General features: G+C 36.1%; 1 protein-coding gene across 2 annotated transcripts in view; it reads left to right on the top strand.

Annotated features, from left to right (window-relative positions):
- Positions 1-16,046, top strand: part of RIT2 (Ras like without CAAX 2) — a 379,620-nt gene that overhangs the window by 116,720 nt on the left and 246,854 nt on the right. For both annotated transcript variants that reach the window (XM_004752234.3, XM_045065576.1), the window contains one exon: positions 12,180-12,253. In XM_004752234.3, the coding sequence (XP_004752291.1) occupies positions 12,180-12,253 (74 nt within the window). The remainder of the gene's footprint in view (positions 1-12,179; positions 12,254-16,046) is intronic.

Below are 16,046 nucleotides of genomic sequence, written 5' to 3'. Positions count from 1 at the left end.
CGTCCCTCCCTATTTCCTCTTTCTCAAATATATAAAATCTTAAAAAAAAAAAAAAAAAAAAAACTTTGCCACTCCAAATGATGAAGGTATTATCCTATAGTATCTGAGAGGTTTTGTTTTGCATATTTACATACAAACCAACTGTAATTGATTTCTATGTATATTGTGAGATAGCAGTCAGCCTCCATTATTCAATATATATACCTGTTTGATAATGCTATTTACTGAAAATACTTTCTTTTTCCCACTGCTTTGAAATGCCAATTCTGTCCTGTAAAAAAAAAAAAAAAAAAAAAAAATTGTTCATTAGTATGTGGGCTCTCATTCTGTTAGTTGATTTTTCTGTATGCTAATATCACCTTGTTTTAATTGCTATAAATTAATAGTAAGTCTTGAGATATGGTAGAGCTTATGTTCTTTTTTGAGATTGTCTCAACTATTTTTGGCCATTTGCATTTCTATATTAATTTAGAATTAGTTGGTGAATCTATCCACGTGCCCCTACCATCCAACTCTGATGTGTGTTTATAGATCAATTAGGGGAAAATTGACTTCATTAAAATATTTAATCTACCAATTCATAAACATGCATATACTTCTAGTTATTTTTCATCTTTAATTTTTCTCATAATATCTTACAGCTTCCTAAGAAGACTTGCAAAACTTTTGCAAGATTTATTCAAGATTTGATATTTTTGATGTTCTGTTAATACCATAATTTCACTTATTCTGTTGCATGTTGATTTTTTCTTCTATTGACTTTGTTCCCAGAAAACTGATTACTATTAAGTTACTAAGTTGATTTATTCAATCTATGAATTTATCTATAGAATCTTTGAAAAGTTCTATATGCCCAAAAGCCCAAAGATATTTTCTATGTATGGTGACATTTTCCCTTTCTTTTCTTTTTTTTAAAATTTTATTTATTTATTTGACAGAGAGAGAGATCACAAGTAGGCAGAGAGGCAGGAAGAGAGAGGGGGGAAACAGGATGCCCTGCTGAGCAGAGAGCCTGATGTGGGGCTCAATCCCAAAACCCTGAGATCATGACCTGAGCCAAAGGTAGAAGCTTAACCAACTGAGCCACCCAGGCGCCCCAACATTTTCCTTTCTAAATTTGTTTACACTGGTCACATTTTTGTCTAACTGAACAGGTGGGACTACCAACATAAAGTATTTATAATGAAAATTCTTATCTTGTATTCATCCTGAGTGAATGGTTTTAGTATTTATCTATTAATCATAATGTTTGCTTTAAGTTTTGTTTAGCTACTCAGTACTAGAGATAAAGCAAGCTACTTCTATGCCTATCTTGCTAAAATGTTTTTGAGAGTTTGGAATTTTTTATACATAAGCAGATATTGATATATCTATCTTATTTTGAGATAATTATAAATTTATATGGCACTGTAAGATACAGAGGATTCAATGTCCCCTTATCCAGTTCCCCTCAGTGGTAGTATTTCTGAAACTTAGTCCAAAATCACAGTCAGGATACAGATAGTCAAGATACAGAACAATTTCACGACCACAAGGATCCTTTATGTAGATTTTGAAAACAACACCCACTTCCTCCATAATGTCTGGCAACCACTAATCTGTCATTCATTTCTATAACTGTGTCATTTCATGAATATTATATAAATAGAATCATAGAATATGTAACCTTTTGGAATGGGCTGGTTTTAATTAGCATAATTCTGTGGAGATTCATCAAGGCTGTTGCATGTATCAACATTCCATTCTTTTTTAAATTGTTGAATAGTATTCCATGATATGGGTATACCACAGATTGTATAATTATTCACATGCTGAAGGATATTTGACCTATTCCCATTTTTAGCTATTAGGAATAAAGCTACTACAAACAACTTGGGCAAAAAAAAAAAAAAAAAATAATTAGTGTGTCTTTATGAGAACCTAAGTCTTCATTTCTCTGTAATAAATGTCCAAGAATGCAATTACTGCTTTACATATTCCAAGTGGAATATAAATAGATGTGGAATATATGTAAAAGATTTTATTTATTTTTGAGAATATGCACGCGTGTGCAAATGTTGGGGGAGGGACAGAAGGAGAGAATAGTTGGTGAGCAGGAATCCCAAGGCGGGGCTTGATCTCTTGACCCATGAGATCAGGACTGAGCTAAAACCAAGAGTCAAACACTTAACCAACTGAGTCACCTAGGTGCCCCAACATGTGGAATATATTTTTTTAAATATACACTGCAAAAGTTTTTGTTTGTTTGTTTGTTTGTTTGTTTTAGATTTTATTTATTTGAGAGAAAGAAAGAGATAGTAAGAGAGCATGAGCATGGAGGAGAAGGAGAAACAGCCCCCTCTACCCCTTACCACTGAGCAGGGAGCCTGATATAGGGCTCGATGCCACGACCCCAAGATCATGACCTGAACTGAAGGCAAATGCTTATGTAATGCCGGATGCGTTGTACACCCACCTTAAAAGACCACCAGAGAGGCAAGTCAAAGCCAAACAGCAAGGGTCATTTATTGCGAGTCCAAACCCGGACCTCCAGGCGCTCATTGCCGGTGACACTGAGAGGTCCTGAGCAGAGTAAGTGCAGGGTTTTTATAAGCAGGTACAAACAAGTTAAAAAATCATACCTGGTGTTGGTTGATTGGTGTTGGGAGCCTGGGCGCGCAGCAAGCATTCGAACAGAAGCGAAAGCAGCTAGTTAGCCTGCGCATTTGAGCAAGCACTTTTACAGAAGCAGAAGTAGCTGGTTGATAACACTTTTGGGCGTGAACAAATTTCGGGTGGGGTGAGATTTGTCCAGGCCTTTCACTTAACTGACTGAGCCACCCAGGAAACCCTCCAAAAATTTATTAGTAATCTCATGTTTATGCATCCGTACCAGCCTTAAGTGTTTTCACTTTTTTATAAGCCATTCTGATTGGTATGTAGTAATAGCTCATTGTGATTTTATTTAAGATTTTATTTGAGAGACCAAGAGCATGAGTGAGGGGTGGGGGGTAGGTGGGGGATGGGCAGTGGGTAGGGAGAGGGAAAGGAGACTCCCTGCTGAGCAGAGAGCCGAAGCCAGGCTCTATCTGACTCTGGGATCATGAACGTGTTTTATGTGCTTATTTATCATGTATATATCCTATTTTATGCAATGTCTCTTCATATCTTTTATTCTCTCTCTAAATAGATTGTTCTTGAGATTTGAGAGTTCTTTGTACCTGCTAAATAGTAGTCCTTCATCAGATGTTTGGTTTGCAAATATTTTCTCCCATTCTAGTATTTTTAAAAAAATCTTAATAGGGTTTTTTATAGTGCAAAGCTGTCTTAAAATTTTTAAGTCCAATTTATAAACTTTTCCTTTTACAGAACTTTAATGTGAAGTCTAAAATTTTGTATAGTACTGGATCATGAAGATTTTTCCTAGGTTCTTCTAAAAGTTTGGTAGTTTTTTGTTGAGGCTTATGATCCATTTTTAGATTAATTGGTGTATAAAGTGTGCTACTTAGCTGGAGGTTTGCTTGTTTTTGCCTATGGATATTTAATTTTTCCTACACCATTTGTTGAAAAGTCTCTTCCGTTCTCTAAATTACTTTTGCACTTTTGTCAAAATGTAGTTACATTTTTGAGGGCTTATTTCTAAATTCTCCATTCTATTTTATTGAGCTATGTGTCAATACTGTGTAGTCTTGATTACTATAGCTACATAGTAAGTTGTGAATTCAGGAAAACTGATTCCTGCTACTTTTCAAAATATTTTAGCTTCTCTAGTTCCTTTTTCTTTTCATACAAGACTTAAAAATGGTGCCCATATCCATACATACACATAAGTTTTTCAAGATTTTGATAGAAAATTGCGTTAAATTTTTACACAACTTGTGGAGAATCCACATATTTACTTGTTGAGTCTTCTAAGCATGAAAATGGTATGCCTCTGTATTTAGATTGTCTAAATTTTCTCTCATCAGTGTTACATGGCTTTTAGCATATAAGGTCTGCACATGTTTTGTTCTATTTACAGCTAAGTAATTTGTCGAACAGTTCTAAATTGGTTCACTGTTAAATGGGTTATAGTCTAAATGTGTTCCATCTTTCTAGACTCTGCTTCATTTCTCTGGGCTTTCTTGTTTTGTCTGTACCCATTGGTGTTTCCAGACTTCCAGCTTTTTCAGTTTCAAGTCTGTGAGGCAAAAAGAAAACCCAGAGAACTCACCACTGGGTTATTCCTTAGATCCTGAGGTTTTTAGCCAGGCTGCCTTTTCCTCTTCAACTTTCAGAGTTGTCTTAAGCTTGTTCTAGAAAAAATTTTCATGATTTTATGTTGTATGTAGCAGGAAGCATAGGGAAAAGTATATCTATTTCCCCTTCCCAGAAACCAGGGTCTTGGTATGAACCAAACCTCTGCATACAATATTCTCATATTGTATCTGTGGAAACCAAAAGTTCATGGAACCCTTCTGGAGGTATCCATCAATTGTGGCACTCCCACAGTTGTTCTAACCATAAAAACTAGTTATTTCTGTGAAGAGATAGTCTATATATAAATGCATTCTATTTTAAAGTCTGGGAGGCCACCATTACACAGATCGTGGCCTTAGGATCATGTAGCCATCCATCATGTTGATGGGAAATAGGGGCCAGAAAGGTAGAAATGAGATGTCATTTCTTGCTAAAGGAGCTGGGGAGAACAGAACATCTACTCTTTTCTTTCCCTCACTCCAAAAGGAGAAGTGAGGTAGATAGGAAGCACTTGAAATGCTCAATGTGGGTGTGGCTGAATCCTTTTACCTCTCATTTCTATTTAACAGAAGACAGCCAAAGAATCCGGTTTCCCATGAACCTCTCTTTCTGGCTAAAAGGAAAGATTTAGAAGGCTCTAACATTGAAAGGATGTGGACGTCCTGAAATATTTTCTGTAGATGACAGTTTTGGGAACAAACATGGATCTTGCTGCTGTCTCAGCAATCTCTTGCCGGGCCACAGGTCTATTCACTCAAGAGGACTATTACCTTTTTTCAAAGACTTCTCTGTTGGCTTATCCTTGCTATGAGAAGTTGTTGTTTGGAATGGCCTCTCTCAGTAGTGGCCCTCTGCAGGTGCAAATCTCCAGGTATCCTCTGATTCCAAAGGAAATGCTCCAGCATTTCCAGACCTCAAAAGGTCTGATGTAGAAAATCTACATGAGGACCCTATAGAATGCATGTGGTTGTCTCCCTTGGAGTTAAACTCCCCAGAGCAGTGATATTGGACATTTCCCTGGGAGCAGCAGGAAAATGCTGGTTGGTATGAACTACCCCACTAGAATCTGCTTCTATGTCTGTAGGAAAGATTTCAATTGCTGTGTAACTCCAGTATCCTCACAGAGCCCTTATCCCTCACAGTTGTCCTTGGCTCAGTCCTTAATTTTATAGCATGAGAAAAAAAAAATCTAAATTCTGCCTTATAATTCCCATGAATTTCCAGGACTGAGTTTCTAATGACACCTCTATCTTCAGCTCTTATTGCCATGGTAGGAAAATGTGTTCTCATTCATTTTGAGGCCTTTCTGAAGCCAAACTCAGCCAGTTTCCAGAACCTTTTTCAAATCCAGAAGGCATATACACCTTTAATAGATTTCACTGGATGTTTACTTCCAAGAGGAGGTGTTGTATTTTAGTCCATGCAATTCCCTGCCTGTCTTGGCCTCTTACCAGGTCTCCCCATTGCAAACCCTGTTTTCTATCTGCTTCTTTTGAGGACTGACCTTAGCTCAACTTCAGCTGGGTGTCTTCTGTCTTTCTAAATAAGCACATTTCAAACACTTCTGTTAACACTCATTACAGTGCAATTGCCTGTTTATGTATTCTCCCAAGATTTCAAACTGTATGGATAGAAATCAATTGTCTTTGTCAACATGGTAGATCCCGGGCCTATCAGCATGTGTAACACAGATTATATACTTAAGCACATATTGATACATTAGATATGTATCAATACTGATGCAGCCATGATTTCCCTTTCTGTTCAAGAGAGAGTTTGCAGTGTACTTTGTTCCAAGATATTTCTGTTTCATACACATATAAACAGCCAATTAGGATGATTTAAGAAATTCTTTGAGAAAGTTATAAATGATCTGAATCTGATCCTTTATATTATTGAAAGCATTGGGTTGATGATTAATATTTTAGAGATATAGACTACCTCAGAGTCACAGAAGCATATCTTTAGTGTGCCATTTAAATGTATTATAATACATTTAAAGTTTTCAAGTAAACCATAGTATCCTAAGATATTTTTTTAAAAAGTCCTCAGTGGGGAGAAACATTCCTGCATGGGTAAACACAAATGGCCGAAGTAGAAGTGGTTTAGCTTTAATATGATTTTATGGTTAACTTGAAGCAATATTTTTTTTAAAGTTATTACATAATATGCCTTGAGTTTGAATTATCCATCCTTCCTTCCTTCCTTCCACCATTTTATAGTCCACTTTAGTTGATCTTTCTAGTACTCCTATACAGTGACTAGCATGTTCTATTAACTCCATCTTACAAGTAAGATTAAGTGGTTGGCCACTTGTAACACCAACATTTAGTGATGGATGTGAAACTTTAATACAGGTCTTTGGTGGTTTCCTCCTATAAAATTTTGGAGAAGGAAAGTGAAGAAGACCTAAAAGAAGCCACAATCTCAAACACCAGTGTTTTCAAACGAATTTTTTAAAGTAGCATTTTAAGGTGGCATTCTTAGAGATGCCTCTAAGAATCTAGCTCCATTTTGCTTTCCAGTGCAGACAACATAGCAGGCAGTTGCTACTATTTTTGCCCGATAAGGCTTTGTATACATTGGCCTCTTGCTTTGGAAGATAAATGAGCTCACTCCAGCGTTGCATCTATAGGCGGATGATTGAAATTCAGGGAGGTGTTTATATGTATTCAAAAGAGTATTTTTGACACTGCATTTCTACATGGGAGGTCTCAAAGGGAGTGGATGGATGGAAACAGGAGGGAAGATTGTTTATTGGAAGGAAATGAAAGGGATTAGTTTCTATGGAGGCCAGGGAGGTGACCTAGATTCACAACACTGGAATGTGTACTGTGATAGACACTTCTTAAAAGAGAGAAAGAAATCTTGATAGAAGGCCTGGCTTAATTTCCAGCCAATTCACATCAAGTCTCTTTGAAGGGGTTTTCTAATCCCAGGAGAAGCTTTTATTTGATATATGTTTCATGTGCTGGGTTTATCTAGGGCCCAAATAATCACAAAGAGCAGTTCTCCTCTGGATTACTCAGCATGCTCCTGGCCTCAGCAGGCTCCTTTTGGGGCCTTTGAGTTAAATAAACAAACATGAAATCTGAAAGACTCACATGTGATTCTCCGGTCATAGCGTCCTTTTCACAGTAACTATTCTTATTTTCCTATGAAATGGAAAAACAACCCCATGCATTAAAAAAACCACCAGATATCTCTTGTGTAAGAGGAAGATCAGTGAAAGTACAAAGAGCAGTGGAATGAAAAATAGATTGTGTGGTTGCACGTATAGTGAACACTGTTACAGGATGGCTGGTAGTTGCTCACAGCAGATTGACTATCCTGCTAGTTAGACTTCTCACAATTTTATTTCTGGAGCATAGTCTCAAGGAATGAATTTGCTAGAAAGGGGTAGGCTGTATGCCCTATAAGTTGTTTTTCTTCTTCTTTTTTTTTTAAATCTTTTTTTAAATTCAAATTTTTTTCAGTGTTCCAAAATTCATTGTTTATGCACCACACCCAGTGCTCCATGCAATACGTGCCCTCCATAATACCCACCACCAGGCTCACCCAACCTCCCATCCCCCTCCCCTCTAAAACCCTCAGGTTGTCTCTGAGTCCACAGTCTCTCATGGTTTGTCTCCCCCTCCGATTTCCTCCCACTCACTTTTCCTCTCCATCTCCCAATGTCTTCTGTGTTATTCCTTATGCTCCACAAGTTAAGTGAATTTGACTCTCTCTGCTTGACTTATTTCACTCAGCATAATCTCTTCCATTCCCATCCATGTTGATGCAAAAGTTGGGTATTCATCCTTTCTGATGGAGGCATAATACTCCATTGTATATATATATATGGACCATATCTTCTTTATCCATTCGTTTGTTGAAGGGCATCTTGGTTCTTTCCACAGTTTGGTGACTGTGGCCATTGCTGCTATGAACACTGGGGTACAGATGGCCCTTCTTTTCACTGCATCTGTATCTTTGGGGTAAATACCCAGTAGTGCATTGCAGGGCCATAGGGTAGCTCTATTTTTAATTTCTTAAGGAATCTCCACACTGTTTTCCAAAGTGACTGCACGAACCTGCATTCCCACCAACAGTGTTAGAGGGTTCCCCTTTCTCTATATCCTCTCCAACACTTGTTGTTTACTGTCTTGTTAATTTTGGCCATTCTAACTGGTGTAAGGTGGTATCTCAATGTGGTTTTGATTTGAATCTCCCTGATGGCTAATGATGAGGAACATTTTTTCATGTGTCTGTTAGCCATTTGTATGTCTTCTTTGGAGAAGTGTCTGTTCCTGTCTTCTTCATGCCCATTTTTTGGCATGATTATCTGTTTTGTGTGTGTTGAGTTTGAGGAGTTCTTTATAGATCTTGGATATCAACCCTTTGTCTGTAGTGTCATTTGCGAATATCTTCTCCCATTCCCTGGGTTGCCTCTTTGTTGACTGTTTTCTTTGCTGTACAGAAGCTCTTGATCTTGATGAAGTCCCAAAAGTTCATTTTCGCTTTTGTTTCCTTTGCCTTTGAAGACCTATCTTGAAAGAAGTTGTTGTGGCCGATGTTGAAGAGATTACTGCCTATGATCTCCTCTAGGATTTTGATAGATTCCTGCCTCACATTGCAGTCTTTTATCCATTTTGAGTTTATCTTTGTGTATGGTGTAATAGAATGGCCAAGTTTCATTCTTCTACACATAGCTGTCCAATTTTCCCAGCATGATTTATTGAAAAGACTGTCTTTTTTCCACTGTATATTTTTTCCTGCTTTGTCAGAGATTATATGACCATAGAGTTGAGGGTTCTTCTTAACATATCACTGCATGTTTGTATGTCTTCCACTGTGATTGTTTAAGTTCTTGGGAGTAGAGACCATGATGACGTGTGTGTGTGTGTGTGTGTCTATCTTCATATCTCTAGAAGTTAGTGAAAATCTAATTTAGGGGAGGTGATCAATACTGTGTATTTAAAAAGCACCTCCTTTGTTGACCATTGCTAGTTTGTAAACCAAAAGTTTCTAAAAATAACTCATTTGTGATTCACAATCAACAGTATGAATAAGTATTGAAATGGTGCCAAAATTCAACACTGTTCTAAATGCTTTTAGTAGTAGTTCAGTTTGCTCTTTACTTAAAATATAAATGGCAGATAAGAGAGAAGCTATAGCCAGATTCTAGGAGTTTGAATTTCAGGCTCGGTTTACGACTGGAAAAAAATGAGCAAAAACTTGGATATAATGAAATAAGATTCTCAGATCTCTCCCCAGAGCTTCAGACCAAGGTACTCACTATTTCCACTTCCATGATACAGACATGGCAAAGTCCTTTCTAAGCTGCATTTGTGGTGGTCCTCCTTTTTGCCCTCTCTGAGTAAACATCCTAGCTATCTGCCCACCTTCAAGTGCCAGAAATTGGAGAGCTATTCTTGCATCATCCTCCTTCCTTGTACTCTATATATTACTAAGTGCTACGGGTTCAACTTCCTAAATACCTTGCAAATCTGTCAGCTCTTTTTCGACCCTAGTGCCATTGTTATAATATAGACCGCCATCTTTTCTCACCTCAATTACTGATATAAATGTAATCTTTCTAGCTTCCCATGTTAAAATCTATTCGCCACATTTCAGCCCACTGAGAATTCCAAAATGCATATCTGATAATGATGTTATGATAGAGTTCAAATTTCTTAAAAACAAAAACCATACGTACAGCATCATAGTCTATACACAATGCACTGTGCTGGATATATTTCATGCATTGTCTTCTTAAATCCTCTGAAGACTACATAAGTTACATACAAATATTATCATAAGTTTCAAATGAGTAATATGCATTTTAGAGAGACCACATGATTTTCTCTTCCTAAAATCAGACAGCTGGTATTGGTAGAGCCAGGATTTAACCCCAAGCAGTCTGGAGCGGGGGCAGGGGGGACTAAACCCAAAGCAAATAGAAGGAAGGAAATACTAAAGATTAGAAGAGAGGTAAATAGAGAATAGCAGGAAAAGAGAAAAATGATACTATGTTACTTCAAAAAGTTGAACAAAATTGACAAACCTTTAGTTAGACTGACTAAGAAAGAAATATCAAATAAGATATTGGGGGCATCAGTACCAACCTTACAAAAATGAAGGATAACAAGAGAATTATATGCAGAAGAATGAATTTATATCCTTACCAAACAACATATTAAAAAATATGCAACTGGGGCACTTGGGTGGCTCAGTTAGTTAAGCGTCTGCCTTCAGCTCAGGTCATAATCCCAGGGTCCTGGGATGGAGTCCCACATTGGTCTCCTTGCTCAGTGGGGAGCCCGTTTCTCCCTTTGCCTGACACTCCCCCTGCTTGTGTTCCCTTGGTGTGCTTGCTCTCTATCTCTTTCTCTGAAAAATAAATGAAATATTTAAAATAAATAAATAAAACTGGGAGCCTGGGTGGCTCAGTGGGTTAAGCCGCTGCCTTCGGCTCAGGTCATGATCTCAGGGTCCTGGGATCGAGTCCCGCATCGGGCTCTCTGCTCGGCAGGGAGCCTGCTTCCCTCTCTCTCTGCCTGCCTCTCCGTCTACTTGTGATTTCTCTCTGTCAAATAAATAAATAAAATCTTAAAAATAAATAAATAAATAAAATAAACAACAGATGACTCATTGAACACTACATCTGAAACTAATGATGGCCATGTTGGCTAATTTAACTTATATTAACACAATTTTAAAAAGAGAAAGCTGCTAAATAAAATAAACTAAAAATGGATCAATGACTTAAAGGCAAAGGCTAAAATTATAAAACTCTTAAAAGAAAACAGAGCATTAAATATTCACGACCTTGAATTTAGAATACATCCTTAGGACACTAAAAACATGAACAACAGAAAACTATACTCCATAAAAATTAACTTTCATGCATCAAATGCCATCATTAAAGTTAAAAAGCCTACAGAATAGGAAAAAATATTTATAAATCCTACCTGGTAAATGTTTAGAATCCAGAATATATAAATTTGTACAGGTTAAGAAGTACAAAAACTTATTAAAACTTTATAGTTTTTGGTATACAATTCTTTACCTTCTTGGTTAAGTTTATTCCTAAGTATTTGATTCCTTTTGATGCTCCTATAGGTGAAAACATTTTCTTTTATTTTAAATTGTTTATCATCGGGCTCCTGGGTGGCTCAGTGGGTTAAGCCTCTGCCTTCAGTTCGGGTCATGATCTCAGGATCCTGTATTCAAGCCCCACATCAGGCTCTCTGTTCAGAGGGGAGCCTGCTTCCTTCTCTCTCTCTGCCTGCCTCTCTGCCTACTTGTGATCTCTCTCTCTCTGTTAAATAAAATCTTAAAAAAAATAAATTGTTTATCGTCAGTGTATGGAAAGACTCCTGACTTCAGTGTGTTTGATTTTTGTATCCTGTAACTGCTGAATATTTTAGAAGTTCTAACAGCACCCCCACTGCACTCCCACCCCATGCAATCATTAGAGCTTTCTATTTATAAGATCCTGTTAGTTATCTCTTCTCTTCCAATTTGGATGATTTTTATTTATTTTTCTTGCCTTGTTGTTCTGGATAGGGCTTTAGTACTGCGTTAAATAAAAGTTAAAGCAGGCCTACTTGTCCCTGATCTTAGAGTAAAAGCTTTCAGTCTTTCATTGACTATGATGTTGAAATGCAAATTTGAAGTGCAAGATGAAAAAAAGAACTGATGAATTTGTTGCAAGGTTTGTTCTGTAGGGAATATGACCACTGTACCTCAAATCATAATATTCTCCTGATGAAGGAGAAATAAACCTGACTTGACGTTAAGCAGAAACACTCTCCATTCTTTCCCTGGGTGATAACCTTCTTGCTTGGTGTACTCGACTAGAATATCTCGTTTTCTTACTTAACCTATTTAGAAATTCTTGGTTATGAAATCTAAAAATGAATTATGCCTCTTCAGTTGAATATATCTGAATGTAAACTCTGTCTTGTGTTTTTCAGAAGATGCTTATAAGACCCAGGTTAGGATTGATGATGAGCCAGCTTATTTGGACATTTTGGACACTGCTGGTCAGGTAGGTAATTTTCTTAGATCTCTCCAGATTCTGAGGCCAATTTAGGCTTTAATCTCAAATACATTAACCACAAAGAAGAGTTTAACAATTCAAACAGGACAAGAGGAAATTTGCAATAGTGATGAGAAATTAAATAAGAAAAGAATTGGCAGGAAAATGTAACTTATTGCCAACTAGAATATTTTAACATTCCTTTAATTTTTTTAAATATAAAAACTTAAGTGTAGATATAATATTGTCATCTAAGATTATAAAATTAACAGAATAGTTTGTTCTTCCTCAGATGTGTGCAAAACTTGTCTTGAACCCTAATCTGGTGATAGCTTTTATTTAAAAACTTTAGCGACATAAAAAAGGAAGGTCTACTTAACATATATATGGAACCAAGGGTAGAGATAGTTAGGTGAAATGGGTGACATAACCAAGATGTGGTATTATCTAGTACATTAACTTACAAATGTGTAGATAAGAACAAGGAGGAGGAACGCATTGTTGGTGTATATAAAAATATAGGACTAAAATACTATGTGGCATTTATAAGTAAAATGGACAAAAGGAGTCAGAGTAAAAACCTTTAAAAGCCTTGGTATGTTTGGGAAGAGGATGGGGATTTTATTTCATTTCATACTTTAAATATAATAATATTGAAATATAAGTTTATATTAAAGTGCCAGGCATAAAACTCCTCTTTATTGTAAACCTAAAACTGTTCTTAAAAAAAAAAAATTTTCTTAGAAATATAACTTAAAAACTAGCAGAGGGGAAAGGGGAAATATAAAAATAATAATTTTGAAGTTGAAAAGAAAAAAGAAATCAGAAACATAATAAATATAAGCCTATCAGGAATCAAAATAAATGGAAATGGATATGGTATTTTTCCCAAAATAGTCATGTAAATCGTTGGCATTATATTGAATAGAAGAACAAAACTAACCTATACTTCTTTGGTTTAGAAGAGACCTAAAAGTACAGAAAGTTGACAAATCAGAGAATGATTAGGAAAAAATAATTGTAAAAAGATAACCAAACGTAAAGTGGCTATATCTGTATTAAAATCAGGCAAAGTAAATTTTATTGCAAAAAGCATTATTAAGGTGTAAAAATGTCAGTTTGCAATAGAAAAAAAAATCAAAGATAAATATTGGTCTATAAAATTCAAGAAAAATATATAAATCTAAAGAGCATAAATCCAAAAGCTGTATGATGGGAAACTCTAATGCACCTTTGTCAGGTTTGAGAACACATTTAACTTAAACAGAATGCTGCAGTCAGAATGTGAGCGGGCGTTCTTTTCACATAGGTTCTTATCCTTTTTATTGATTTTTTTTTATCTAATCACAAAAAAATGTGGTCTATAGGAGATTGATTATTTGCTATATATAATTTTACTTTGTGGCTTGGGATGTAAAAATTTTTTTTTTAGAAAATGTTTAAGCTAGAAATACAAAGTCAACTTCAACTACATACATGATGATTCATGTTTCATAAAGTTCTGATTCAATAAAGGAGAATGTTAACAGTCAAAAACCTAGGTCATAGATGCACAGATCTTCAATATATTGTTTTCCATTTGTACTTAAAAAATGTATATATTGAAATGTTTATGATGTCATCTATTTGATGTACCTATTTTTTTTAAAAAACTGCATTAACTGACATATATATAAGCCACTGGAAATACATGGTTTCTTTCTATATTTATGAAATATTAAGGTTATTTGAAACCCATCTATTGATAAATTCATTTGTTTCAAGGAACATTTGGATAATGGGCTTATGGTGGTGGAGGAGGGCTGAAGCCACTGGGGCTATTTAGAATGGAAAAATTATTTCAGTTACTTGAAAGAGCTGTTATCCAAGGGAAAATATACTTCTTTTCAGGGGAATTTTTAAACCTAATTGGAAAAAATTTGAGTAGTTAAATTTCACTCAATATAAGAAGATATTTGCAACAACTGAAATACTAAAACCAAAAAGTCATCTAGAATTATGCTTTGGTAGAAAGTGAAATCCTTTGTATTTCTATCATGACGTCTACAAGTATGTATGAGCACTTACGTGGTCACACTGGGTTTTAATGTAATCATGGATAGCTGGATGTTTCTCCTTCCCGTTGGTATAGGCTTGGCCATGTCACTGCTCAGGTCAATAAAATGTAGGCAGATGATTCAGTCTGCTAGTTCTGAGTCAAAGTTTTTTAAGAGGCACTGCTATGCACAAAGATGAGGCAGGTAACCTTTGGTCCCAAAAGGAGGGATACACATGCAACAGACCTAAACCCAAATCAAAGACTAGAACAAAGTCCTGCGAACTCCTTGCCTGAAGTACATCTGCTCTAACCACCTTACAGACTGGTGAAGTAGAAAAACCATGAATACTAGTAGCTTCAGGCTCCTAAATTTGAGTAGCTTTGTCATGCAGCATTATCATGACAATAGCTGGCCAATGCAGTGTATTTAAGGAGCATTCATTAGTTCAGTGTGCCTAAAGATGGACAATATTACCTATTTTTAGATAAAGTGGTAAGAGATGAGAAAGGAACCCACATAAACTGAAGTGCTTTCTAACTCTGAGATCCTGTGCTCTGGAAACAATGAAAAACTTGTAAATAAACAATTTGAAAAACTCTTGCACGTGTATACCCTTATTTTTCTGAGCTAGCTTCAGTTGCAGCCAAACATAGTCAGGAATGCATCAGGCTCAAAAGATGGTGACTTGTCACTGTCACATGCAAGAGATAATCTATATAGTTGAGTTATTAAGACTTTTATGTCACAGTAGGGGACAGTAGAGAACACCACTGAAACACATTGAATAATACCATTTTGTTTTCTTCTGTAACTATTCCTGTTCAACATTTTTTGAAACTTATTATCCTTACAACTAATCCAGGAAGTAGAAAAGATATTTTTGCCACCTAAAATTTGAATAAAATGGAATGCAAAGAAATTACCTCTTGGAGGCAATACTGGAAGTAGGGCCAATTACTGAAGTATTTGTGCTATGCACAAAACCTTGCAGTGCTACAATAATCCCATGGAAGAATTGTTGGCTATCACCAACTGCCATGTTGGAAAAGACTTTTACCTTAACCGTTCTTCCAGTGTTGAAATTTTCTTTTCAATGATCAATGTTCCTGCCAAATGCTCATTAAGACTGTGTTTGACCACTACAATTGATTAGGTACTCTGCTTCTAGAAATGGACAAATAGAGCTTTTAGGGAGTTTAAATTATTTTTAAGGATGTTCTTACAATGAGATTAAATTTTCCTCTTTATAGTTTCTAACTATTGGTCGCAGATTCCTTGAAAATAACTCTATTACTCATTTCATAAATAGAAAATTTAAGTTTTATAGAGGTTAAATGATTGAACTAAAACAACAGCAAGCTATTGAGCCAGCTATTACCACAGTCTATCTATACTCTTATTCAAGCTCTTTCTTACTTTGTTTCTAATCCCTTAGTATATATGAAATACTATCCTACATAAAGAAAATGCAGTTAGTTGAGTGTCTAACTCAATTTCAGCGCAGGGGGCAGTCTGCTTGAGAGTCTCACTTTCCCTCTGCTCCTCCCCAACTTGTGTGCTCTTTCTCCCCCACCCCCTTCAAAGAAGTAAATCTTTAAAAGCAGAATGGAATAAAATTTGGCCTCTGTTCTTAAAATTCTTGAGATTTGGGGCAGTAGGAGAATACTAAATGTGCAGCAAATTGTGATAAGCAGTATAGCAGAGATACAGAAACTTTGGTAATGGGTGATGTCAGATGCCTGAATTATTTTTTGTTCTGACCT

Source organism: Mustela putorius, unplaced genomic scaffold (assembly GCF_011764305.1).
Source record: "Mustela putorius furo isolate JIRA1106 unplaced genomic scaffold, ASM1176430v1.1 tig00003858_pilon_pilon_pilon, whole genome shotgun sequence".
Classification (NCBI taxonomy): Eukaryota; Metazoa; Chordata; class Mammalia; order Carnivora; family Mustelidae; genus Mustela; species Mustela putorius.
Note: the sequence above shows the minus strand (reverse complement) of the source record. Positions and strands in the feature narration are given on the sequence as shown.